Here is a 26,557-nt window from a genome sequence, read left to right as displayed (position 1 = left end):
GGTTTTTTCAGGCCGATGCTGATCTTTTGAAATCCGGGTCAGCCGATTAATGCTGCCGATTTATTTTGGCCGATATGTGCTTGTTTTTAACCTCTTATTTCAACCTTTTATTTGAAAGATAAAATGTAACACAAATAATTACTTAAGATGACTTGACCAATCTGCACTTGTACACTTAAATTAAAAATGTATAATGTAAACACATATTGTATAAATATTTATTCATATTTTATTCAAGTTGAGGATTTTGTTCGAGGATTGTTAAATTTTTTAGGGTGATGACGTAATAAAATATGATCGCAGTCATACTGTCCGTTCCTACTAGACTGTACCAAATGTCATTTTTTTCATGTCATATTTACATGATAACAGAAAATCTCAATTAATTCCAGATTTGTGTTGTTACCTTAAAAAATCCACAATTGAATTACAATTACTAACAACTGCTCAAAATATTTTGTTAAGACACATACCTGTGTTGACCTTCCTGCCATCACTTCTTGGACCCAACACCAAAAAGATTGAAAAATCATATCGGTTTAAACTAAATTCCAGTCACAGGCAACAATAAGTAGAAGGCTATACACCTCATTTATCTTTTTACATAACAATTAAGACCTTATAGATAATTATATACTACATTTAAAAATGACATCCATATATGTGAAGTTCATAAACTGTGGTGTGCATATATCAGGGCTCTACAGTGCAAGTATTTCACTTTTGCCCCTAAAAATAGACACGTGTGAACAGGTAGTGATTTTAACTGTTCAGCATGCTTCACAGGGTCTTTTGCCTGGTTATGAATCCTCTTCTCATCCATTGTGGCCCATCAACATATATACTAAAATCCTCACCTGTTGTTCCTGTCAATCACACACGCAGTTGTAGCATGTGAATGAATTACACCAGCTACACAGTGTCAACCAATGAATCAAAGATGCGTGAAGGAGGGCGGAGCCAACTTATGTTGTTCAGATTGTATTTGAATGGTTACATTTATATGCACTTTGTTTATATTCATTTCAATTTGTGGGATGCAGCAGTTTTGCTAATTATTTATTTTTCTTTGATATGGTGCATTATTCAATTATCAGTACCGCCGCTACCTACATGCATACTACGCAGTCTGCGTAGGGTTATACTTTAAATGCAAATGTTTAATATCATTATTTTTCATAACAAATCAATGCAATGAAATACAGTGTGGTTAAGGTAGAGTGTAATTTCATTTAATAATTTAATTAGAATTGTTTTAACACCAATTATGCAAAGAGCCGGAAAATGCCCAACGCTAATCGTAGAGAAACATCTCACGGCGGCATATCCAGTGCTCTGGATGAGACATTAATCCCACATACGAAAGCAACTGGACATCTGATATCATTTGATTCTAGTAGGCATGGGTCAGTGTGTGATTTGGGAGGCATGTGCTGTTCCACAGATGTGTGTCCCTTAGTACACGCACACACACACTCATACACGCAGTATAAATATGTATGTAATAAGTTGTTTGTTAATAAACTCTGTATTACATTTTCACTGCTCCTACTTGTTTTCATTCAGGAGCACATGTACTCCTTGGGGAAAACTTAGCGTAGAGCCCTGTACATGACAATTTCATTTTGCAGTCAGTTTTCAGTGACTCAAAACTGCGTTTAAACTTTGGACAAAAAGCTAGGTGTTAGCGTGAGGACGAGGCCTCGTAGATCTTAAAATATGACCTGCACTGAAGAGCTTTGTGCAAATCGGTTTTCACACCGACTATGGTGAGCTCTCAGTCGCTCCAGTCTTCTACTGAAACCTGTCGAGGCTGCTGCTGCTGCTTCTCCCATCCATTGCTTCAACTGAAGGCCACACTTAATAAGCACGAGGGGTGCAGGTGATGGGGAGGGGCAATCAATTAAGGCTGCACTGAAGTGCACCACAATATTCGCCACTTCTCACCTTTGACTGCCAGCTGTCCGTTCCTAAAACCTCATCTTATATACAGTTTATTTATCTGGCATTTCCTCATTTCTACAACCCTTCATTACATTAATTATTAAATAAGTACTTTGATACAAAAACATAAAGGAGGAAACAAAGTTTGTCAGTGTTGCATTTGTTCCAGACACATTTTTTGAACTATGTTGTTTACTGCGTTGGGCCAGAGGAAGGGTGATGCTGAGGGATCTTTGCTGCCCCATGTGTTCCAAAGTCTATAGATGTATTGAAACACATTTCAAAAAGGACACAAAGAACTAACAGTAAGTCTTTCATCACAAAAATTACTCTTATTTATTCCAATTAATGTAGTCTATGTTTTGTTCATAAAGTTGTATCACATTGTGATTACTATTGATTAACACAAACAACACACTTTATAAAAACATAACAGCAAAATAAATATAAAACAAGGAACATGACTTTATTGATTAACACAAGCTAGACAAGTGCGCATGGCCAGACACCCGAAACCGAACACAAAGCCATGCGCTCACAAAGACAAGACATGGAGCCTGAGTCAGAAACAAGACCGACCCAGACCGAAGAGTCAGGATCCAGACACCAGAACTGAACATGAAACACAGACTACACAGAGGAGCACACGGCAAGAAAAACAACCAAAATAGTGTGCTTACACAGAGACACAGGACATATAACAAACTTATTCAGATTCATGCCATAATTTCTTAAAGGAATAGAAAACTCTAGTCACTATTCACTTACATTTATGTTGTTCCAAACCTGTGTGACTTTTATCTTCTGTGAAACAAAGTGTTTTTATGCATCTTTTCACCATACCGTATAATGAATGTGAATAGTGAATCTGGGCTGTCAAGCTCTAAAGAAAAGAAACCCCAAAAAGTATTGGTCTGCAATGTGACAGAGAAAAGTTGTTCAGCACTGGAAGTATCTTATATAGAGTCCTATCCATCATATTGTAACAGACTTAACAGTGACTGTCTACTCTAGACTCCAGCAGTCAAGATCTGGTCAAGTTGATTGGCTACCTGATTACACAAAGGGCCAATCAGCTTACGCCATGCTGAGCCAATTGGCCCTAAACTTGTTCATCTCTTTATCCAAAGGGTCGGCAACCAGGTGTGTAATCCACCATACCGAGCATGGCTATGGTTTCATTGAACTGTTTGATCTCCACAAGTTTTTGAAGTAGCTACTTATGCACTACCATCACACCTCCTTGACACAACACAACCAGGCCCACTTCACAGCAGAGTCCACTTGCCTCACCTGCAACTGGCATGTTGATGAAGTGCACTAAGGCCGAGCTAGATTACGCAATAGTTGCCATTTTCCTATGCTTTACGATGTGTACATTGTGCAAAGGGTGGAACCAACTGTCAAGGCTGTTGAATATTGCACTTTTCTAAGGAGACAGCATTCCTGATGGTCATAATAATACTCCAGTACATGAAGTATTTGATGTGCCCATTGCGCACCTGTTTACGAACACTAACAATATTAACAACGGGACTTGAGATTTGTAAAACAGTGAACCAGCGACCCATTTATAAATGACTTTTAAAGTGACTCTCTCCTCCCCACTGATAGCCGTTGTGTGGTGAGCATATTGCCGCACTATGGCTGCCGTGGCATCATCCAGGTGGATGCTGCACACTGGTGGTGGTTGAGGAAAGTCCCCTGTTCTCAATTCTTTGAGAGTTGTGTCAAATAAGCGCTACATAAGTGTAACGTTCATTAATTCATTCAGATTAATTTTTTGTAAAGGGGTTCCTTTTGTGGGGAGGAATGTAATATTATATAATATTTTTTACTTGGGATTCATTCATCAGTATGTGAATGTAACACAGTGAGGTATGGAATGATATTCCGGACATTATTCAAAAGGAATTGCAAATTGTATTTGCAATTGCGTTTTCAATTTGTGGACGCATAAAATGTGACATAATCCAAACGCAATTGCAAATCGCGCATTACGGTTTGCATTTTACGTTTAAGCGAACGCACAGTGACTGCCAAATTTCAAATGGAAAAGCAAAGTCCGTTTGCAACTGTGTTTCCCATATCTTACGAGTTTTGGCCCTGTCGAGTTTTGGCAAGGTAATTTATTTAAATAGCAATTTCAATTACCACGTCTGCTTTTTCACTTTCTCAGCGTCGCGTATGTAGCCAGCCAAAACTCAAATGGAATACTAATTCCCTTAGTATTTCCATTTCCGATGCCTTACACAGAAACCTGTCAATCAGGGTCAAGGGTGGGATTATGCTATGGGGCGTGTTTGTCTTGGGAAGTGACGTCACTCACAGTCTATCAGGATCAATAATTGCACTGCACTTTATTCATCTATAATCTCACACTGGACTGTCAACATATTCTCCTCAATATACTACTTCATAGATATATATATATATTTCATATACTCCTACTTATTGTATTGTATATTGTGTGTATTGTTTACTGTACATTGTATATAATTATTGTGTTGTGTAAGTATGTGTACATTTGATATGTAAATTGTGTTGTGTAAGTATGTTGTTTACTGTAATTGGTATATGTCTCGTCACTGTCATGACTGCTATGTTGCTCGGAACTGCACACAAGAATTTCACCTACTGTTGCACTTGTGTACATGGTAGTGTGACAATAAAGTGATTTGATTTGATTTGATTTGATAAACCGGCGTCTGTTCAGGGCATCACCTCTTGACCGTCGACTGTGAGTGGCGTCACTTCCCAAGACAAACACGCCCCATAGCATAATCCCACCCTTGACCCTGATTGACAGGTTTCTGTGTAAGGCATCGGAAATGGAAATACTAAGGAATTAGTATTCCATTTGAGTATTAGAAAATCAGTTATTTTGAATTCTTATAATAAAGGTGGCTTAAATTTCATTGATTTTGATTCTCTTAACAATACCTTAAAAATAAATTGGCTTAAGCGTTTCCTTCACAATCAATCTTCTATTTGGAGTATAATCCCAAGATATATTTTTTCTCAATTAGGAGGTATACATTTTCTTTTAATGTGCAATTATTCAATTAGTAAACTTCCTGTCAAACTTTCCAATTATCATCAGCAGATGCTTATGGCTTGGAAACTTATTTACAAGCATAATTTCTCGCCACACAATTTTTTAATTTGGAACAACTGTAATATTCTTCATAAGAGGAAATCTTTATTTCTTGAAAACTGGTTCAATAATGGGGTGATATTAGTAAACCAGCTATTTGATAGTGAAGGTAATTTATTTAATTATTCGATTTTGTTTCAGGATACCAATTCCCAGTATCTAGTAAAGAATTGAATATAGTTTTCAAGGCCATCTCTTTGGAAATCTGTATGCTGTTTAGAAACAATAATAGTGCTACAGTGACTTCTGTTTCTCCCCCTAGCCCTGAATCTACTGTGGTTGCTTCTATTTGTTTTTCAATACATAAATCCAATTATAAAATTAGCTCATTATTTTTGGACCCTGTTACTTCAATTCCTTCCTCCATTTCTTATTGGAATAACCTTTTTGATGATATTAAATGGTCATATGTTTGGTCACTTCCTCAGAAATTCTTTCTAACTAATAAAGTTAAAGAAATATCCGATAAAATTATTCATAGATTTTATCCAGTTAAATACTTTTTTAAAGAAATTTAGAAATGATATTGATACTTCCTGCTCTTTTGTGAAGCCTCCTCTGAAACTGTTGATCATTTGTTTTGGGAATGTCTTTTTACTCGGTCTTTCTGGAACAATATTGATGCTCTGATTGTCCAAAAGGTTTTATGTAACTTTTCTTTATCATATAGACACATTCTTTTTGGATTTTATGTTAAAGACAAGAATCTAATTAATGCATGTTTTTGTATAAACCTTCTTTTATATATTGGAAAGTTTCATATCCATAAATGTAAATATATGAAAAGTAAACCCCACTTTAGCTTTTTCAAAGAAGAACTGAAGATGTATTTAAATACAATTTCAACTTCTGTTAACAAGAAAGCAATGAAAACATCCAGAATTAGTGCCACGTTTAATATTCTCTCTTAATGTTTTTTCTGAACCATAATTTCTCTTTTGTTTTGAAAGATTGTTTATATTTCTTGTATGTATCGTCTTGTTCTGTTTGTTAATATTGCAATAAAAAAATAAAATAAAAAAAAATAAAAAAATTAGTATTCCATTTGAGTTTTGGCTGGCTACATACGACGCTGAGAAAGTGAAAAAGCAGACGTGGTAATTGAAATTGCTATTTAAATATGACAGGGCCAAAACTCGTAAGATATGGGAAACACAGTTGCAAACGGACTTTGCTTTTCCATTTGAAATTTGGCAGTCACTGTGCGTTACGCTAAACGAAAATGCAAACCGTAATGCGCGATTTGCAATTGCGTTTGGATTATGTCACATTTTATGCGTCCACAAATTGAAAACGCAATTGCAAATACAATTTGCAATTCCTTTTGAATAATGTCCGAATATCATTCCATAGTGAGGTGCGTTTATTGGTTGATTGTTTCATTTTGGTTACAGGCCGTTCAAATGAGGTTTCTTTGCTATTATGAAAGAGAGTTCATGTTTTACATGCCCAAATAAGGATTTTTAAGTTGTTGACAAAAGTTATATTTGTTCCAAAGAAATCTGAAAAGTTACTATTTTTTTTTTTTACATTTTAAATGCAGCTTGAACTGTTTAATATTTTTACTATGCTTTTTTAGTAAATCCAAAGCAGTTTAAATGTCTCATGGGCTGAACCGCCCAGGCTCTTCTTAGATTTCATGAATTAATTGGTTATGGTGACTATATTTCCTGAAATAGCATGACTGTGTTATTTCATTTTAGTTTGTTTTAAGTGTGAGGGTCCATGAAGTTTTTATAAAGTAGGTGAAAATAAGGTTGTGGAGATACTTTACAAACATATAAAAAAATTTTGGGTTTTACAATTGATACTCACAAACCCGGACGTAACCAATGCCTAGTCGCCAGAGACGAACCAACAAATTCCCCTCTGAATATGTACCCACGGTGTTTGTGGTCACCCTTCGGTGTCCAACCAAAGCCATCTGATACGTGTGGAGAGCAGTCGGAGAGACTTGTACCATCAGGACCTGAACACCAGAAGGTAGTGAGTCTGCCCTACGAGTCCCCACAGTTGGGTTCAGTGGGAACAACCATTCTGCTGAACTATGTGCAACAGTTCACCTACTGCTGGCACAATGACATCATGCAAGCAATTATAAATGATACAAAATAAAAAAATAAAAATGGGCTGAACGATGAAATGATTTCCTTCAAAGACGAAGGTGAGCAGGAGGTACAGCACCCTCACTATGTGCTCCGCTCACACCCCTGATCACTCATGCCCAACCGAGAGAGTGACAAGGGCTGCTGCAATAAAAAATAAATGTTTAAAAAAACACTACATTGGCAATTGACTTTCTGGTGGTGGTTTACAATGACTCGGACGTTGATATCCAGTCTATCTTGACATGGTCCTCGGCACCACTGGTAAAATTTCAAAGAAACTAGGAGAGAGCTATGGGACTACCCTAAATGTTAATTCCTCAGGATAGCAAAGGAGGATGGCTCATCAGAGGAGAGTAAGTAACTGGAGGAAAATAAAGCCATGTAACTCCTGAATACCACAGCTAGGAATAATGGAATGGGACTCCGGTGGCCAATCCTGTCCATTATCACCAAGGAGACATAGGATGGGCAGGACACCTAGATTTACAAGCTGAACTTGATCTCATTCTGACTGATGATGCGGAGCGGCTTCTATTGCATTCTCGTAGTACTTGTCGGCTCTTAGCTCATCAGACCTAGGAGGCCCATCCTGACCATTATCACCTTGGAGACATAGGATGGGCAGGTAGGTGTGTGTGTGTGTATATATATATATATGCTTATAATCTGACATATAACACAATGGCGACACACCAGGGTGTGGACACTTCCATGCTGCGTAGGGCTATCTGGAACTATATCCACTGCATGTTTGGCATACATTACGATGATTATGACTACGGTGAAATTAACCAACTGCTAGACCGCGGTTTTAAAGTCTACATCAAAACTATGGTGTGCAGTACAGAGAAGATCACCAAAAGGATGTATGAGAGCTTCTGGAGGCAGTTCCAGCACTCTGAGAAAGTCCATGTGAATTTGCTTCTTATGGACGCCAGCATGCAGGCAGAACTGCTCTACGCTCTGAGAGCGATCACTACGCTTCATGATATGAAGTGCTGTTCTTCACAAATAGGTTGTTTTGTTTTTTACTGTTGTTGATGTTGCTATTGTGGGACTAAGCTAAAAAAATAATAAAAATATATATATTATAATTTTGTTTTTGTTTTTTTAGGGGATATGAGTTTCTTTGGTTTTGGTCTAAAAGGTCATTCCACCAATGTGGTATGATGAAGCCGAAAGTCAGTGAAATTTAGTTCATCGATGGTTACCCCTTTCTGACCGTTTTGGAAGGCGATACTGTAGATGCCCCCAGCTGCACAGTCATGTGTCGACCAACAGTTCGGTCTTGGCTGGGTTAAGTTGCAGGTGGTGTTCCTTCATCCAGGCCGAGATGTCTGCCAGGAAGGCAGAGATTCGAGCAGGCACTGTGGTTCCGTTGGGCTGTAAAGACAAGTAGAGCTGCGTGTCATCAGTGTAGCAAAACCATGTGCCTGAATAATGGGTCCCAGTGATGTTGTGTATATAGAGAAGAGAAGTGGCCCAAGCACTGATCCCTGAGGTACCCCACTAAGTAGCTGATGTGATTTGGACGCCTCACCCTCCAGGCTACCTTGAAGGACCTACCTGAGAGATATTAATTAAACCAGTCAAGCACAGTTCCTACAGACAGCAGGGCAGTCTCGGTGAAGTGTCCACTTTTGAAGCCTGACTGATTGTCATCCAGCAGCTTGTTCTGTGAGAGATAGGCAGATATTTGATTATAAACTGCCCTTTCAAGTGTTTTTCCCATGAATGGGATGAGAGAGTTTGGTCAGTAGTGTTCTACTTGTGGTCATTTCAACATTCTTCTCAGTGGTTCTTGAAAACGAGAGAGACATGGTCTTAGAGGGTGAAAAACACCTGCTACCACAGTGCACAAGTTGATGCACATTTTATCATTGCCCCTTGTGCCCTTCACTGAAGCCAATGACTCAAAAGAAGATTCAAAATCATTGGGAAGGCCATGTAAAAAAGGCATTCATTTTCAAAGGTAAATGTATTACCTTAATGCAGTTGTGGCACATTTATTAAGATTTGTTTTTGAAGAGCTTTTACTGTGAAATCAAATGCAACAGCTGTTCAATCTTGATTGTCAACATCTAGCTGTTTTGTTTAATTATTTTTCTGATTTGCATACGGTGTTAAGTTTGTGTTTAACCTTGGCTTTGCATTTTTATTAGCTCAACTCACGTACTGGACATAGAGAGACCAGGGAATGAGCTGATTGTTCGAGCAGCAAAGACAGGCCTTGATTTACAGGTAAAAACATCAAATTTGAACCATTATATTTAGAACTGTTTTGTAATTCTTATGTGAAAATGCACTCATACCTTTCTTTCATTATATATAAGGGTTTGCCAAGACAACCGTATGGAAAAACCTGTGGTATATTTATGTTGATGGTAAGATGTACAGTATATTTGTGGTTTATTAATACTCTGTTTTTGCCTTATTCTGACATGTTTTTCATTTATAGGCCACATTGTACATGGTGCCGGATGCCCCATTTGACTACACAATTGTGAGTATTAGTAATGCTTGATGTACCTTTGAGATGATTTCGTGAGAACGCCTGTCCGATGCCCTGAGGATGCAATCAGCAACCCAGCCAGAATCCTGAAGTAGTTATCTAATGACTGCCTTGTTCAGGTCTTCTTGATGGCCTCTGTAACAGAATATTGGTCAATACCTCAAAAAATATGTTTGCTGGTTAATTGTTTAGTAATGAATAGAATTAGAAGCTCAATCGAATGCATGAGCCGAGTTCTTTGGATGAAGCTGTAATACTTACTCAGGGCTTCAGTACAGGCATTTCTCCGCCATCTCAATAAACTGGAAGTACAGCTCCACATCCACCAAGCTGTCTGACATTTGAAAACATACAAATATTATAATAGCGATAATAACAGTTTTACAGATATTTGTAAGTAATTCAAATGTAAAGTTAAACGTTTAATACCAAGTGACTAAAAGCACTCTATTGGCACTAGACTAAACGGTAAAACTTACCAGATTTATTCTTGGCCACATCCTGCTGATGTGACAGGACATTTGCTGCCAAATCCTTTTTCAGCCTTCCAATAATCAGTAGGCCTCTGTCCAAAATAGTGTTCGAGACCCTCACCCAGTCCGGCTTCGTGAGCCTCATCCATTTGAGAAAGTTGGTGAGGTCCTCCAACTTGTGTTTAATTGTGGTCGAGCTTGTAATTTGCCTCCTCTAATCCTTTGAAAAAGCTGAAAGAAACCAAAAAATAAATAAACACACTTACAAGCAACTGCGGGCTCATGTAGATAGATCGTTTCTCCTGGAGTGACTATTGATCCTGCTGTTTAAGATAGTCACGTGGGCACCCGAGACTAGGGGTCGCATGAGGTGACAAACCCGCAAATAAATTATGCTACACTAAAACTATATTCACAATGGGTGAGGGTCTCCAACAACAAGCGCAGAGACACCATCCTGGAGATCATGGCTTCAAGCTGTGATTCCCTAATACGACACGCAAAAATCTGTCACTTGCACTCTCCAGACCTGAATAAGGTCATTTTTCTACCAGAGACCAAACATTTCAAATGGTTTGTATACTATTATTTTATACAAATTTATTTATTTTGCCCACAGATGCGCCTGCCTAATAATCGGCTTGATATACTTGGATATTGGCCGATTCGATTATGTTAAAAATGCACACACAAAACAAATCGGCTGATTTATCGGTCGACCTCTAATTTTAGGTCCATCTATATTGCCTGCTGCTTTAACTGACCATAAGGTAATTGGCCTTAAATTTGGTAAACAATGGGAACATTTGACATTTGAAATAGGATGTGCTGTTAGGATCTATGGAAAAAATTTATTAATTTGATAATTAATTTATGAAATTAATAATTTAATAGAGAGAGGAAATTTCAATATTGAGGATCAGGCCTCTCTGAATAAACTCCAAAATAAACTTAAAATATATAAATAAAAAGCCAAGGGGCCTTTATTAGTTCAAGAAAGCAGTTGTTAGAGATGGGAGAAAAAAACAGTAAATATTTCTTAATTCTCGAAAAAAAGATGGGGAGTTAAATGCGATTAGGAAAATGAAAATCGATGGTGTTGTATGTGAGGATACAGACCTTATCTCGTCTCATATAGAGTTTTTTGGCAAATTGTATAAAAGTGACTCTAATGTTATTGACCCTTTCCATTTTCTAAATTCTATTACTTCAATAAGAACTGATAGATATGATTTCATTGGAAGAAGTTAAAGAGGGCATTAATAATATAAGACCTGAAATGGAAAGGTTTAAATAAAGTTAGATTGTACGTGAGATATCGTGAGCGTAGGGAAACAGAGAGGGAGAGAATAGGAAGAGAGTTGGAGGAAGTGGAGGGAATGCATGAGGTAATCGGGTGGAACAAGGCAGAGTTAATGTTAAAGAAATGTCTAAATAAACCCTGAGTTTTGAGCACAGAAGTCTTGGTCTGACTCCTCTATTCATTGGCCATCACAGACAAGCAAAATAGTCAAGAACCCACAAATAATACTCGGTAAGCACGGATTCATCCAGACCCACAAACCCGAGTATTACAATAAGTTAAAAACAATAAATCTCCTGGGAGTGATGGATTGACTTCAGAGCTGTATAAACCTTCGATTCTGTTAGTCATAGTTTCCTCTTTAGTGAATTATACTTTTTTGATTTTAATAATTATTTTATCAATGCATTGAAAACTCTGCATGTAAGAGGAAACAGTTGTGTTAAACTTATATCTGGAACAACATCAAAATGTCTCATTCACAGAGGTAAAGACATTTACCCCTTTATTGTCCTGCTGGTTACTCAGATTTTAAACGTAATGGTCGATCAGAATAATGTGATTAAGGGTATTACAATTCAAGATAAAGAAATCAAATATCCCAATTTGCAGATGATAATTTTCTTAAATCAATCAGAAGTTCATAAAACATTTCCTCAAGATTTCCCAATGTGAAGTATTATCTATAAAATATAATAAAACAACAATTTATGGAATTCAGCTTAAAGATGTAATGAATTATTTGGGTGTAAAAGTATCTTTAAAAGAGTTTAATATTGTAGGCAATGCTATTCCTAGTGGTTTAAAACTACTTCTGAAAGGAGAGTGAACCTATAATCCTATTTCTCTGAATAACATTTCTATTTCAATAGCAGGAATTCTTATTACTGATGACAAATTCAATAACCACTTTGTTCACGATCATATCAACAGAAAATCTAATCAGCATCTTCTTTTCAATGGATGACACTATACAGTGTTAATTGAATTTGGTCTCTTCCCCACAAATATCTATTAAGAAACAAGATTAAAATATTACATCGATGCACACTCGATAAGAATAATCAATATATTGAGGGAAAATGACATAGAAGAGATGATTGTTCATCTTTTTAGTGAATGTCTCTTGGGAACGAGAAATGTCTTATATAAACATTTTTAATATTATGTTTCTTTATAACAACTCAAATTCTCGTATCCATTACATTGTTACATTTTTGGGTAAGAATCCGCTATTGTCCATTTTTTCTGGTGGACTATAAATCCAATGTTTTGTCTTTGATGGGCATAAAAACTAAAAATATTTAAAAAGTCACAAAAAAACTTTTTTTATAATATTTGTCTACCTTATTTTTTATAGTTCTTATTGTTCTGTACTTGCTGACACAATTTTATGTAAGTCGTTTGGCATGAACAAAGAAGAGAAAGGAAGAGTGGTCCGAATTGCCAAATAGTGGGCGGGGGATTATTAGTTATTCCGGACGGGACAGCAGCAGTGATCTCAAACCCGTTCCCTCTTGTGTTGCAACTGATGTTCGACTGAACACGGTAAGACAAACTCATTTATAGATAAGTGAATATTGTTGATTATTGCAATAGATGAAGCTCATATGACACAAGAATCCTGACATGAGAAATATCTTGAGCATCAATGATCAGTTCATTTAAACAAGCGTCACTGAAAGCTTTCACTGACACTATGAGCAGTTCATGCAGCTGTAAATACATACTACAGTATACATGTGCTTTATGTAGGGTGACCATATGTCCTCTTTTTCGGACCTTAAAAAGCGTCCGGTCGGGATTTCTACATTTGTGAAAATGTCCGGGATTCGGCTTTAGTTTCATTATGATGTGCATCTGGTCAAATAATTAATTGTGTGCGCGCGCATATTTGCACCGCTTTAACGACTCTTCGTAAGTCCCGCCTTCTCGCGCACCAATTGGTCGATTATAAGAGACTTGCAGCAACTATTGGCCAAATTCCTGCCTGTCAATCTCTCCGCTGTTGTGTTCTGCATCAAACTGTTGACACAATGCCCAAACGAAAGTGCAAATTTACAGAAGATTTGCACAAAAAGTTCCTCTGCTTTCGTCCAGGTGGAGATCCGTGGGAATCTGAATGTATTCATGTAAAACTGCACTTTTGTGTCCGTTGCTAATAAAGGTGCAAGTGATTAAGCACACATTACGCCTCCTACACACTACACAACTTTCAAAGATGTCGAATCATGGTACCGTTCATATTCTGTCTGTCTTGTCATGGAAGTCGTATTGTTTATAAATTACATGAGGAATCGGCGACAGGAGTGACACATTACAAAACATTTCACTATTGACGAATCCCAACGACTCTGTCTGGACGAGAAATCACGTTTCACAACAGAGAACACTCGAGAAATGATTCGAGATACGAAAACAAAAGCATGATCATATGTTAAGCATTTCACAATATGATGTGTATGTTTTTATTCATGTATTTTATTGGTTACAATATGAAAAAGAGCTCCTACTGAAAAATCAACCTGTTTTCTTACCTGACTGTCCAAGAGAAGTGTCAGTTTCTCTCCAACTCTTCTCTTTCTCCACCCGGTTGTGCTGCAGTTCAGAGGAAACATCAAATAGGCGCTGCTGCTGCTCACAATATCCCACTAATGTTTCCTCCATTTCCTCCAAATGAGAGTTTCTTGATACCGCAGCCGTTAGTTGATATTCTGTTGCCGGTACATCAGGACTCCTCCCACTGAAACTTCCCGCCCGTTTCTTGCTCTCTCATTGGCTGTAGGTCAACGCTGCAGTTGTATTCAGTCAAAACACATTTCACAATGTGCGATTTTTAACATTATAAATGTCTCTGACATCAGCAATGCCTTTTTATTTATTTATATACATTCATGTTATGCTAATAGAGAGTCTTTTTCACTGTATTGAAGTTTGCATTCATAGTAACACTGTTTTGAACCCTATTATCCCTCCGTGAGGAAAAAAGGTGTCCTCTATTTTGGAAAACCAGACTATGGTCACCCTTGGTTTATGAAATCAATTTCAAAGATTAATGCTGTTTCATATATACTTTTATGTTATGATGTCATCAGTATGGCTCCTCCTCTTCCTTTGATATTTCTGCTCATGATTGCAGCAGGTGAGTCACTGATATTACATGATCACAACTTTAATGTTGAATTTTATTCATGAAATATCTGCCTTTTGTTCCATGTATTTCTTTGTCTGTGTGGTGTGATGTTGATCTGATCATTTGTTCAGTTGTGTTCTCTGTTCAGTTTTCACACGTCTGAATGTTCATTTCTGCTTTTCTGCAACACCTTTTATAAAAACTCATGAAGAACTTCACACTCGTTTATCACATCATCAGTCAAGAGTTTGAGAAGATTCTGTGTTATAAAGTGTTCATGTGCAATAAGTGTTTAAAATGTATGTTAAAGTTTTATAGTATTGTCTAATAAATCAAATGATAACTTATTTTTCAGGGGTTTATAGTGATGATGATTGGGGTGTGAGTTACAGCTCTAAATACATCTGTGCACTAAAGGGGTCATCAGTGATAATGTCCTGCACTTATAAATACCCTCCTGGATATAAGATCGAGAAAGTGTTCTGGACCAAAACTATTGAAAAGGATGTAGAGCCTCAAGATCTGTTTAATGACCCTGAATACAGTCAGAGGATTCAGTATCTGGGAGATAAACAGCAGAACTGCACCATCAGACTGAATGATGTGACACAGAAGGATTCACTCGAGTACTATTTCAGATTCATTACTGATAAACCTGATGGAAGATGGACTGGTTATCCTGGAGTGACTCTTAATATCACAGGTACAATTTTCACAATTCAGTCTTGATTGTTTTTATTTGGGTTTATGATCTCCATTTAAGATCAATTATATTCTGGGAAAGAAATCTTCATCCACAATATATCCAGATGTCAAGTGTTGTTGTTGTCAGATCTTCATGTGGAGTCTCCTGAGAGCGTGACAGAGGGAGATACAGTCAGTCTGACATGTAAAAGCACCTGTAATCTGACTGACAGAACAACATTCATCTGGAGGAAAAACACACAGTCATTAACTGAGAGAAACAATAAACTCCTCCTGCAGTCAGTCAGAAGAGAGGATGCAGGCAGATATAGCTGTGCTGTACACGGACACAAACTCACATCACCTCATGTTGATCTCAATGTTAAATGTAAGTAAATCTTAATTTATTAATTTCTTTCCAGCAGGAAGTAACTATCACAAGATATGTAGACTGTTGATGCAGAATAATAAAGAAACCTGCTTCCAGAAACATGAATTTTCTTGACACCTTCAGTCGACTGGAATCTTATATTTTATATATTTCACCTGTAGATCCTCCAGAGATTCCTGTAATCTTCATCAGTACATCTGGTGAAATAGTTTTGGGTGATTCAGTGACTCTGACCTGCAGCAGTGATTCAAACCCACCTGCACAAATCAGCTGGTTTAAAGGGTTAACATATATTGGATCTGGAGAAATCTACAGCATCACAAGTATCCGCTCTGATCACAGTGGAGAATACAAGTGCAAGTCCAGAAATGAAGTTGGAGAGAAATACTCTGATACTGTCACTTTAAATGTCATGTGTGAGTTTATGATGTTGCAGTAACTGTTGTAACAGATCACTGGATTATCAATCTCAAAACATGATTGTACATTTACTTTTGTGTGTTTTAGACTCACCCAGGAATGTCTCAGTGTCCATGAGTGGATCTGGTGAAATAGTTTTGGGTGATTCAGTGACTCTGACCTGCAGCAGTGATTCAAACCCACCTGTTCTGATCTACACCTGGTTTAAGGAGAATGAAAGTTCATCTGTTGGATCGGGACAGAGTTACAGTGCACTACAGAGTGGATTCTTCTACTGTGTGACTCAGAATCAACATGGATCTCAGAGATCAGCTGCTGTATCAGTGACAGGTAAAGATTTGATTCATACTAGATCACACGTGTATAACTTCACATCTCTCTTATGTTTGAGAATTCATCTTCATGTTCTTCCTCTTTCAGTCGGTTATAGATCCAGTTGGTATATAATGTTGGGGGTCATGATGGGATGTGGTGGAACAATCATCATCATCTTCATCATCTTCATCATCCTGTTTATAATGTGAGTTCAGACTCTAAACACACAATTGAATCATGTGTAACATCTCCAACATCAGAAGAAATCAGATGAGTTGAGCTCCAGTCGAGGAATATTACATGTCATATATGCAACAATAAAGTGTTTTATTTGTGATTGTTTTGGACAGTAAGAGAGAAAGAATGAACAGAAGATCTGCTATAAAGGAGAATGAGGTGAGATGATCACAGAACTACAAAATAAGAAAACAACTGTTATTTTTATAGTCACTATTAACTGTACAGAGATATTAAGAGTATAATTCATATGAGTGCAAATACTGGATCTGATTCTTCAGTATTCGGTGTTGAAGTTCTTCATTAAAAGAAGTCAGTGATTGAACTGAATGACATAAAGTTCTTCTGAACAAGACAGATTATATTTGTAATATTTGTAATCATTTCTTCTCTCTCTGTTTCTCTATAGACTGCTGATCGCTGTGATGACACATACACAACTCTTGATCTCAAGACCAGATCTTCTGATGATGTGTACAACACAATCACAGTGAGTCTCAAGAGCAAAGAGACATTATTGAGGATTTCAAGTCAGTTTCTACAGTGAGAGATTGTATTTATAATCTCTGTCTCTCACACAGACTGTTGATCACAATTACAATCTCACATCTTCTCAATACTGTTAATAAACAACAAAACTGTCCTGATCATCAGTCAACAGTAATAACAGTCAATAATATTCAAATACAAATGGACATTTCTCTGTAACAGTATTTTATTACTATTCATGTCCACTGCATTTGATTATAATTAATCAATGTTTAGTTAATAGTTTATTCATCATTCTTATTTATATAACGAGTTTCACAAATACTAAAAGTGTTGACAAGACTACAAACGCATTCATTTAATTTTATCCTCACATTTATAATAAAGTTTGTGAATATTGTTTGCTAATGTGTTTTAATCAGTCCTTCTCTGTCTTATTGTTTGTTCAGCCCAACAGGAAGATGATGCAATAAGAGGCGGAGCACAACCAATCAAATCCCTTCATGACTTCTGTGGGTGGAGCTACGGATGATTGACAGGGATCATAATAAGTTACTAAAGTGTTATATTTGTTCTTCTTTAAAGCTTATGAAGTCTGATATATCAGTGGACATAAATAAAAATAAGTTCTGTGTAAAAGTTGCTGATACACACATGTGTCCAAATAAATCAGAGGATTAAAACAACTCCTGAAGTGATGTTCAATAGGATACAAACTCACTGCTGTGACATTTCACTGTTTACAGAAGACGTCATTTTACCCTAAATACAGAAAAATCTTCATTGCACAACTTCAGTCTTTTAGATCAGCTTGTTTTTGTATCTCTTGCACTTTTTTAAGTGGGACATTTCACTTGTAATTACTGTAAGTGTCACATGAACTTGTTCAACAACCTCAAACCACCACCAGAGGTCTCTATCTGATGTTTACTGACATGAACATTGATCTGCATCACTTCCTGCTTTGCTGGGATGGCCACTTCCTCATTTACCACCAGTATCAATCGCCATCTACAGGAGAAACATTAGAAAAGCATTTGAGTTTGTTCTTTTCAAGATCTCTTGTTATTAAGATGTAATTACACCTGTAATAAAGAAACAGGGGAACAATAAACATAAACAGATGTGTGTATTCATGTTATCATTGTAATCTAATATCTACCCCACTTTATTATATCACGACAGGTTTGTTAACAGGTAAAGACGGTCAGTTAAGACTCCTCAGGGGGTTCAGATGATAATAAACTGAAACTGAGATTTAAACTACAAAATATGAAAACAGATTCCTCAAAACATATGCTGGAAATAACTTTTTATATTGAAGTTGATATATGTAGAACGAGTCGTGATGGGCAATGAGGAAACGAAGAAGTAGAGTTCTTTTCCTAAGCAGACTTTTAATGGCCACAGCAGTGTTCACATCTTTTATATTTACAGCATTCAACAAACATGCAGGACCTCTGTACACACCAACACTAGACTGACACGTGTCTCTATCTCCGGCTGGAGGTTCTGTGGCCGTTTTATGTCGCTCTCCCAGTGCTCACTGAAATTAGAGACAGGTGTTAGACATAATTTGGCTCAGGTGCAAGCGCCCTTACCGCTTTCTTCCCGGATGGAGCTTGACCACTTCCCGCTGCTACAATGTTATTTTGCTGTAAGATGTTTGAGGTCAGTGATGTGGATGTGAGGGAGGGGCAGAGATATTTCGCTGCTGTATTTAAAGAACTGTTAAAAACACAAACAGTCCATCAGATTAAAGCTATAAAGTGGATGTGCTAATAAACTCTTGTCTTTTCTCGCTGGAGATCGAATTGAACTGAACACGGTAAGACAAACTCATTTATAGATAAGTGAATATTGTTGATTATTGCAATAGATGAAGCTCATATGACACAAGAATCCTGACATGAGAAATATCTTGAGCATCAATGATCAGTTCATTTAAACAAGCGTCACTGAAAGCTTTCACTGACACTATGAGCAGTTCATGCAGCTGTAAATACATACTACAGTATACATGTGCTTTATGAAATCAATTTCAAAGATTAATGCTGTTTCATATATACTTTTATGTTATGATGTCATCAGTATGGCTCCTCCTCTTCCTTTGATATTTCTGCTCATGATTGCAGCAGGTGAGTCACTGATATTACATGATCACAACTTTAATGTTGAATTTTATTCATGAAATATCTGCCTTTTGTTCCATGTATTTCTTTGTCTGTGTGGCGTGATGTTGATCTGATCATTTGTTCAGTTGTGTTCTCTGTTCAGTTTTCACACGTCTGAATGTTCATTTCTGCTTTTCTGCAACACCTTTTATAAATACTCATGAAGAACTTCACACTCGTTTATCACGTCACAGACACAATTTATGAATATCATTACATCCCTTTTCTTTAAAGAAAACACAAACAAGTAAACTCAGCATTATTTTATAACATGTTAACTTGCAGTCTTTATATACTGTTAATAGAAATGATAAACTATAAACATTCACATTGATATACTTCAGCAATTCCTTACAGATTCAATCTGTCTTTTAATGTGTCTTGTAGATCTTCTAAGTGTAAATGTGTGATTGTTTGATGTTTGATTGCCTGTATGTGAATCAGTGTTGCAGTCACTTGTGAATAATGCCGTTGATTCAGACTCAGCATTGCTTTGATTCAAGTCTTTCACTTCTTCAGACTTGAGAAGATCACGTCTATTTCGTCTGAGGATTTGTCCATCATCAGTTTTGACTGTATAAGATCTTGGAGCTACTTCTTGCATAACTGTGTCTTTTGTGCTCCAGTTCTCATCACTTGTGACTCTGACAACGTCATCCATCACCAATGGTTGTAGATGCTTTGCAGTCCTGTCGTAGTAGAACTTTAGTTTTTCTTTCAGTTGCTTGAGTTTCTGCTTCATTTTCTCATTTCCTGTTTGTTTTGAACAAGATGGCGGTGTAGTACGAAGTTTCGGATGCATCAGCATTTCAGCTGGGGCCATACCACACTCTAATGGAGAGATCAGACTTACTGTCGGCAGCTTTTTTCAGAATTTGCTTGAGAATATACTCTCCTTTCTCAGCCGTACCGTTTGACTGAGTATATTCTGGACTAGAAGTGACATGCTTGAAGTCATATTGCACTGAAAACTCTTGCCACTCTTTGCTGCTGAAGCATGGGCCATTGTCACTGATGACAATCTTCTGTATGCCATGTCTTGCAAAAATGGATTTTGCATGTGTTATTACACACTTTGTAGACATACTTGTAAGGCCAATTCAGGGTAATTTGAGTAATAGTCAATCACCACTAGATGATTATTGCCTTTGAGATGGAAGAGATCCAGTCCAACCTTCTCCGGTGATGTTGGTAAGTCCAGTATCATCATCGGCTGTTTGGTTTGCTTATTTCTGAATTTTTGACATGTATCACACTGTACCTCTTTCCAGACAGCAGGAGGGTGAAGAGTTTGTGTGAGGGGTGTGTGGGGTCATCCAGAATGTTGGTTGATTTGCAGATACAGCATGTTGTGTAAATGTATTTGATGGTGGGAAGAGAGACCCCAATGATCTTCTCAGCTGTCCTCACTATCCTCTGCAGGGCTTTGCGGTCCGAAACGGTGCAAGTCCCAAACCAGGCAGTGATGCAGCTGCTCAGGATGCTCTCAATAGTCCCTCTATAGAATGTAGTTGTCACGAACACGGGTGAAGGCGCCTCCTCCTCGAGCCTCCGGAGATCGCATTCACCCGAATACTAATTACTCACCTCAGCTGTTGCTCATTACCCCACTCTATTTAATCACGCCAGTTTGTTCCCTCCTTGCGAAGTCTTGTTTAGCCCCAGCGACAATTCCAAGCGTTATTTAGTTATCTCTCTGGCTTACCTGTGTACCGACCTAGTTTCTCTCCGTTCCTGTTTGTTTGCCGCCTGCCCTTGTACTTTAGTCCGTCTACTACGTCTGTCTGCTGCCTGCCCCGATCATAAGCCTGTCCCTGATTACGCGTCAGCCTCTCAGCCTAACTCCGTTTGCCTGTCCCAGACCCTTGCCTGTACGACCTGAGCTTGCCTTGTCAATAAAGCTGCACATGGATCCAAACCAGCCTGAGTCTTTATTACAGAAGTGAGGATGGGGGTGGGAGATGTGCTTTCCTCAGCCTTCGAAGAAAGTAGAGGCGCTGCTGGGCTTTGGCCCTTGCTGTTCTTAGGGCGCATTTTAGCCTGCTCTGAAGGCGAGTCTCGAGTCCTCAGCAGTGCATGCACCTCTGTAGTTATCCACGGCTTCTGGTCATTGCGTGTGGTGATGGTCTTGGAGAAAGTGACATCATCAATGCACTTGCTGATGTAGCAGATCACTAATGCTGTGTATTCCTCCAAGTTGGTAGAGTCAGCCATATTTTGCAGCCTCCTGAACATGTGCCAGTCAGTACACTCAAAACAGTCTTGAAGAGCAGAGATGGCTCCTGCTGGCCAGGTTTTCACCTGCTTCTGAAGCGGTTTTGAGTGCCTGATGAGCGGTCTGTATGCTGGGATTAACATAACAGAGATGTGGTCTGAGTAGCCGAGGTGGGGCTCCACCCAGTACATGCCAGGAATGTTTGTGTAAACTCAAGTCAGTTTCATCTATCATCTGGACAGATCGCTCTTTTTGTCTCAATTGTCCTTTAGAAAAACATTGTTTGGCAAAATGATTTTTACCATTACACTTTGCACACCATTTTCCAAAAGCTGGACACTGCTTAGGCTGATGTTCGGTACCACAACGTTTGCAACTATAAATGTCATCCTTCTGTTTTACAACTCTGGGTGTGCGTACGCTTTCCTTTGAAGGATACTGCAACGATTGTGGCATCTGTACTTACAGACACGCTCTTTGGCCACATCTCACCAAAGGTTTTAACATGCATTTGGCCAAACTAACTGACTTGACAGATTTGAATTGACTCTTGCAAAATAAACTCTCTTTCTCTTAATAAACGTCTGACTTTTGCATCACAAATGCCAAAAACAGTCTGATCCCTTATCATTGAATCATTTAGCTGGTCAAAATGCATGTCTTAGCATTGAGTCTCAGGTCAGTAAGGAAGCTATCAAATATTTCATGCGGCTGCTGCATGCGTGAATGGAACAAATATCTTTCATGAGTTTCATTCTTTTTAGGCGAGCAGTGAGAAGTGAATTTGGCTAGTACATAATCAAGCATGTTTCTATTTTCGTTCTCATCAATGAAGAAGGTATTATACACTTCAGTACCCTGTGGACCAGCAATCGTCAGTAGTGAAGCAATCTTATGTGCTTCTGGTGTCATGTTCATCCCAGTGGCTGCCATGTATAGGTCAAATTGCTCCCTGAAAATGCATCAATTGCTGTCAACATTTCCCTGAGCTTCAAATTCACTGGTGGTTTCAAGGTTTCCATCATATCGCTTTCACAACAATCTGTTTTTTTTTTTTCACTTCTGGGACCATGTTTTGTTCAGTGTTTCAAATAAGATACTTCTCATGCAATCTCAACGTGTGTGTTTATTAATTCTTAACACTTCTTCTGCCTGTGTTGTTATTCTTTGTTACTCCTTGCATAGTATCCATCACATAACACTAAACACAGTGACATCTAGTGGCTTTCTTGAGTAACAGGCACAATCAATGAATATCATTACAGTGTCCATGTGCAATAAGTGTTTAAAATGTATGTTAAATGTTTTATAGTATTGACTAATAAATCAAATGATAACTTATTTTTCAGGGGTTTATAGTGCTGATGATTGGGGTGTGAGTTACAGCTCTAAATACATCTGTGCACTAAAGGGGTCATCAGTGATAATGTCCTGCACTTATAAATACCCTCCTGGATATAAGATCGAGAACGTGTTCTGGTTTAGCAAATTTATTGAAAAGGATGTAGATCCTCCAGATCTGTTTAATGACCCTGAATACAGTCAGAGGATTCAGTATCTGGGAGATAAACAGCAGATCTGCACCATCAGACTGAATGATGTGACACAGAAGGATTCACACGAGTACTATTTCAGATTCATTACTGATAAACCTGATGGAAGATGGATTGGTTATCCTGGAGTGACTCTTGATATCACAGGTAACATTTTTCACAATTCAGTCTTGATTGTTTTTATTTGGGTTTATGATCTCCATTTAAGATCAATTATATTCTGGGAAAGAAATCTTCATCCACAATATATCCAGATGTCAAGTGTTGTTGTTGTCAGATCTTCATGTGGAGTCTCCTGAGAGCGTGACAGAGGGAGATACAGTCAGTCTGACATGTAAAAGCACCTGTAATCTGACTGACAGAACAACATTCATCTGGTGGAAAAACACACAGTCATTAACTGAGAGAAACAATAAACTCCTCCTGCAGTCAGTCAGAAGAGAGGATGCAGGCAGATATAGCTGTGCTGTACACGGACACAAACTCACATCACCTCATGTTGATCTCAATGTTAAATGTAAGTAAATCTTAATTTATTAATTTCTTTCCAGCAGGAAGTAACTATCACAAGATATGTAGACTGTTGATGCAGAATAATAAAGAAACCTGCTTCCACAAACATGAATTTTCTTGACACCTTCAGTCGACTGGAATCTTATATTTTATATATTTCACCTGTAGATCCTCCAGAGATTCCTGTAATCTTCATCAGTAAATCTGGTGAAATAGTTTTGGGTGATTCAGTGACTCTGACCTGCAGCAGTGATTCAAACCCACCTGCACAAATCAGCTGGTTTAAAGGGTCAACATATATTGGATCTGGAGAAATCTACAGCATCACAAGAATCCGCTCTGATCACAGTGGAGAATACAAGTGCAAGTCCAGAAATGAAGTTGGAGAGAAATACTCTGATACTGTCACTTTAAATGTCATGTGTGAGTTTATGATGTTGCAGTAACTGTTGTAACAGATCACTGGATTATCAATCTCAAAACATGATTGTACATTTACTTTTGTGTGTTTTAGACTCACCCAGGAATGTCTCAGTGTCCATGAGTGGATCTGGTGAAATAGTTTTGGGTGATTCAGTGACTCTGACCTGCAGCAGTGATTCAAACCCACCTGTTCTGAACTACACCTGGTTTAAGGAGAATGAAAGTTCATCTGTTGGATCGGGACAGAGTTACAGTGCACTACAGAGTGGATTCTTCTACTGTGTGGCTCAGAATCAACATGGATCTCAGAGATCAGCTGCTGTATCAGTGACAGGTAAAGATTTGATTCATACTAGATCACACCTGTATAACTTCACATCTCTCTTCAGTTTGAGAATTCATCTTCATGTTCTTCCTCTTTCAGTCCATTATAGATCCAGTTGGTATATAATGTTGGGGGTCATGATGGGATGTGGTGGAACAATCATCATCATCTTCATCATCTTCATCATCCTGTTTATAATGTGAGTTCAGACTCTAAACACACAATTGAATCATGTGTAACATCTCCAACATCAGAAGAAATCAGATGAGTTGAGCTCCAGTCGAGGAATATTACATGTCATATATGCAACAATAAAGTGTTTTATTTGTGATTGTTTTGGACAGTAAGAGAGAAAGAATGAACAGAAGATCTGCTATAAAGGAGAATGAGGTGAGATGATCACAGAACTACAAAATAAGAAAACAACTGTTATTTTTATAGTCACTATTAACTGTACAGAGATATTAAGAGTATAATTCATATGAGTGCAAATACTGGATCTGATTCTTCAGTATTCGGTGTTGAAGTTCTTCATTAAAAGAAGTCGAGTGATTGAACTGAATGACATAAAGTTCTTCTGAACAAGACAGATTATATTTGTAATATTTGTAATCATTTCTTCTCTCTCTGTTTCTCTATAGACTGCTGATCGCTGTGATGACACATACACAACTCTTGATCTCAAGACCAGATCTTCTGATGATGTGTACAACACAATCACAGTGAGTCTCAAGAGCAAAGAGACATTATTGAGGATTTCAAGTCAGTTTCTACAGTGAGAGATTGTATTTATAATCTCTGTCTCTCACACAGACTGTTGATCACAATTACAATCTCACATCTTCTCAATACTGTTAATAAACAACAAAACTGTCCTGATCATCAGTCAACAGTAATAACAGTCAATAATATTCAAATACAAATGGACATTTCTCTGTAACAGTATTTTATTACTATTCATGTCCACTGCATTTGATTATAATTAATCAATGTTTAGTTAATAGTTTATTCATCATTCTTATTTATATAACGAGTTTCACAAATACTAAAAGTGTTGACAAGACTACAAACGCATTCATTTAATTTTATCCTCACATTTATAATAAAGTTTGTGAATATTGTTTGCTAATGTGTTTTAATCAGTCCTTCTCTGTCTTATTGTTTGTTCAGCCCAACAGGAAGATGATGCAATAAGAGGCGGAGCACAACCAATCAAATCCCTTCATGACTTCTGTGGGTGGAGCTACGGATGATTGACAGGGATCATAATAAGTTACTAAAGTGTTATATTTGTTCTTCTTTAAAGCTTATGAAGTCTGATATATCAGTGGACATAAATAAAAATAAGTTCTGTGTAAAAGTTGCTGATACACACATGTGTCCAAATAAATCAGAGGATTAAAACAACTCCTGAAGTGATGTTCAATAGGATACAAACTCACTGCTGTGACATTTCACTGTTTACAGAAGACGTCATTTTACCCTAAATACAGAAAAATCTTCATTGCACAACTTCAGTCTTTTAGATCAGCTTGTTTTTGTATCTCTTGCACTTTTTTAAGTGGGACATTTCACTTGTAATTACTGTAAGTGTCACATGAACTTGTTCAACAACCTCAAACCACCACCAGAGGTCTCTATCTGATGTTTACTGACATGAACATTGATCTGCATCACTTCCTGCTTTGCTGGGATGGCCACTTCCTCATTTACCACCAGTATCAATCGCCATCTACAGGAGAAACATTAGAAAAGCATTTGAGTTTGTTCTTTTCAAGATCTCTTGTTATTAAGATGTAATTACACCTGTAATAAAGAAACAGGGGAACAATAAACATAAACAGATGTGTGTATTCATGTTATCATTGTAATCTAATATCTACCCCACTTTATTATATCACGACAGGTTTGTTAACAGGTAAAGACGGTCAGTTAAGACTCCTCAGGGGTTCAGATGATAATAAACTGAAACTGAGATTTAAACTACAAAATATGAAAACAGATTCCTCAAAACATATGCTGGAAATAACTTTTTATATTGAAGTTGATATATGTAGAAGCGAGTCGTGATGGGCAATGAGGAAACGAAGAAGTAGAGTTCTTTTCCTAAGCAGACTTTTAATGGCCACAGCAGTGTTCACATCTTTTATATTTACAGCATTCAACAAACATGCAGGACCTCTGTACA

The 26,557-nt window shown here is 37.6% G+C and overlaps 2 protein-coding genes and 1 long non-coding RNA gene across 3 annotated transcripts in view; 2 read left to right on the top strand and 1 right to left on the bottom strand.

The window, feature by feature from the left end:
* LOC127652014 (B-cell receptor CD22-like) overlaps positions 1 to 18,281 on the top strand; it is a 56,529-nt gene extending 38,248 nt beyond the window's left edge. Inside the window, exons 12-21 of the mRNA XM_052138078.1 lie at positions 7,906 to 8,204; positions 14,593 to 14,639; positions 14,986 to 15,333; positions 15,463 to 15,702; positions 15,867 to 16,121; positions 16,213 to 16,455; positions 16,546 to 16,645; positions 16,791 to 16,836; positions 17,087 to 17,167; positions 17,616 to 18,281. Coding sequence (XP_051994038.1) covers positions 7,906 to 8,204; positions 14,593 to 14,639; positions 14,986 to 15,333; positions 15,463 to 15,702; positions 15,867 to 16,121; positions 16,213 to 16,455; positions 16,546 to 16,645; positions 16,791 to 16,836; positions 17,087 to 17,167; positions 17,616 to 17,639 — 1,683 coding nt within the window. The 3' untranslated portion in view covers positions 17,640 to 18,281. The remainder of the gene's footprint in view (positions 1 to 7,905; positions 8,205 to 14,592; positions 14,640 to 14,985; positions 15,334 to 15,462; positions 15,703 to 15,866; positions 16,122 to 16,212; positions 16,456 to 16,545; positions 16,646 to 16,790; positions 16,837 to 17,086; positions 17,168 to 17,615) is intronic.
* Positions 8,568 to 9,754, bottom strand: LOC127651577 (uncharacterized). The gene is made up of 3 exons (XR_007971595.1): positions 9,739 to 9,754; positions 8,776 to 8,884; positions 8,568 to 8,592 (listed from the first exon to the last, which is right to left on the bottom strand). It is a non-coding gene; the product is annotated as an uncharacterized LOC127651577 (long non-coding RNA).
* Positions 18,282 to 18,929: 648 nt separating the features above from the next.
* Positions 18,930 to 26,557, top strand: part of LOC127652013 (B-cell receptor CD22-like) — a 42,267-nt gene continuing 34,639 nt past the window's right edge. Inside the window, exons 1-9 of the mRNA XM_052138077.1 lie at positions 18,930 to 18,994; positions 19,258 to 19,304; positions 22,905 to 23,255; positions 23,386 to 23,625; positions 23,790 to 24,044; positions 24,136 to 24,378; positions 24,469 to 24,568; positions 24,714 to 24,759; positions 25,011 to 25,144. Coding sequence (XP_051994037.1) covers positions 19,259 to 19,304; positions 22,905 to 23,255; positions 23,386 to 23,625; positions 23,790 to 24,044; positions 24,136 to 24,378; positions 24,469 to 24,568; positions 24,714 to 24,759; positions 25,011 to 25,144 — 1,415 coding nt within the window. The 5' untranslated portion in view covers positions 18,930 to 18,994; position 19,258. The remainder of the gene's footprint in view (positions 18,995 to 19,257; positions 19,305 to 22,904; positions 23,256 to 23,385; positions 23,626 to 23,789; positions 24,045 to 24,135; positions 24,379 to 24,468; positions 24,569 to 24,713; positions 24,760 to 25,010; positions 25,145 to 26,557) is intronic.

The sequence above is a fragment of the Xyrauchen texanus genome, chromosome 11 (assembly GCF_025860055.1).
Source record: "Xyrauchen texanus isolate HMW12.3.18 chromosome 11, RBS_HiC_50CHRs, whole genome shotgun sequence".
In the NCBI taxonomy this organism is placed as follows: Eukaryota; Metazoa; Chordata; class Actinopteri; order Cypriniformes; family Catostomidae; genus Xyrauchen; species Xyrauchen texanus.
The sequence above is the reverse complement of the archived record's forward strand: the minus strand, read 5'-3'. Positions and strand labels throughout refer to the sequence as shown.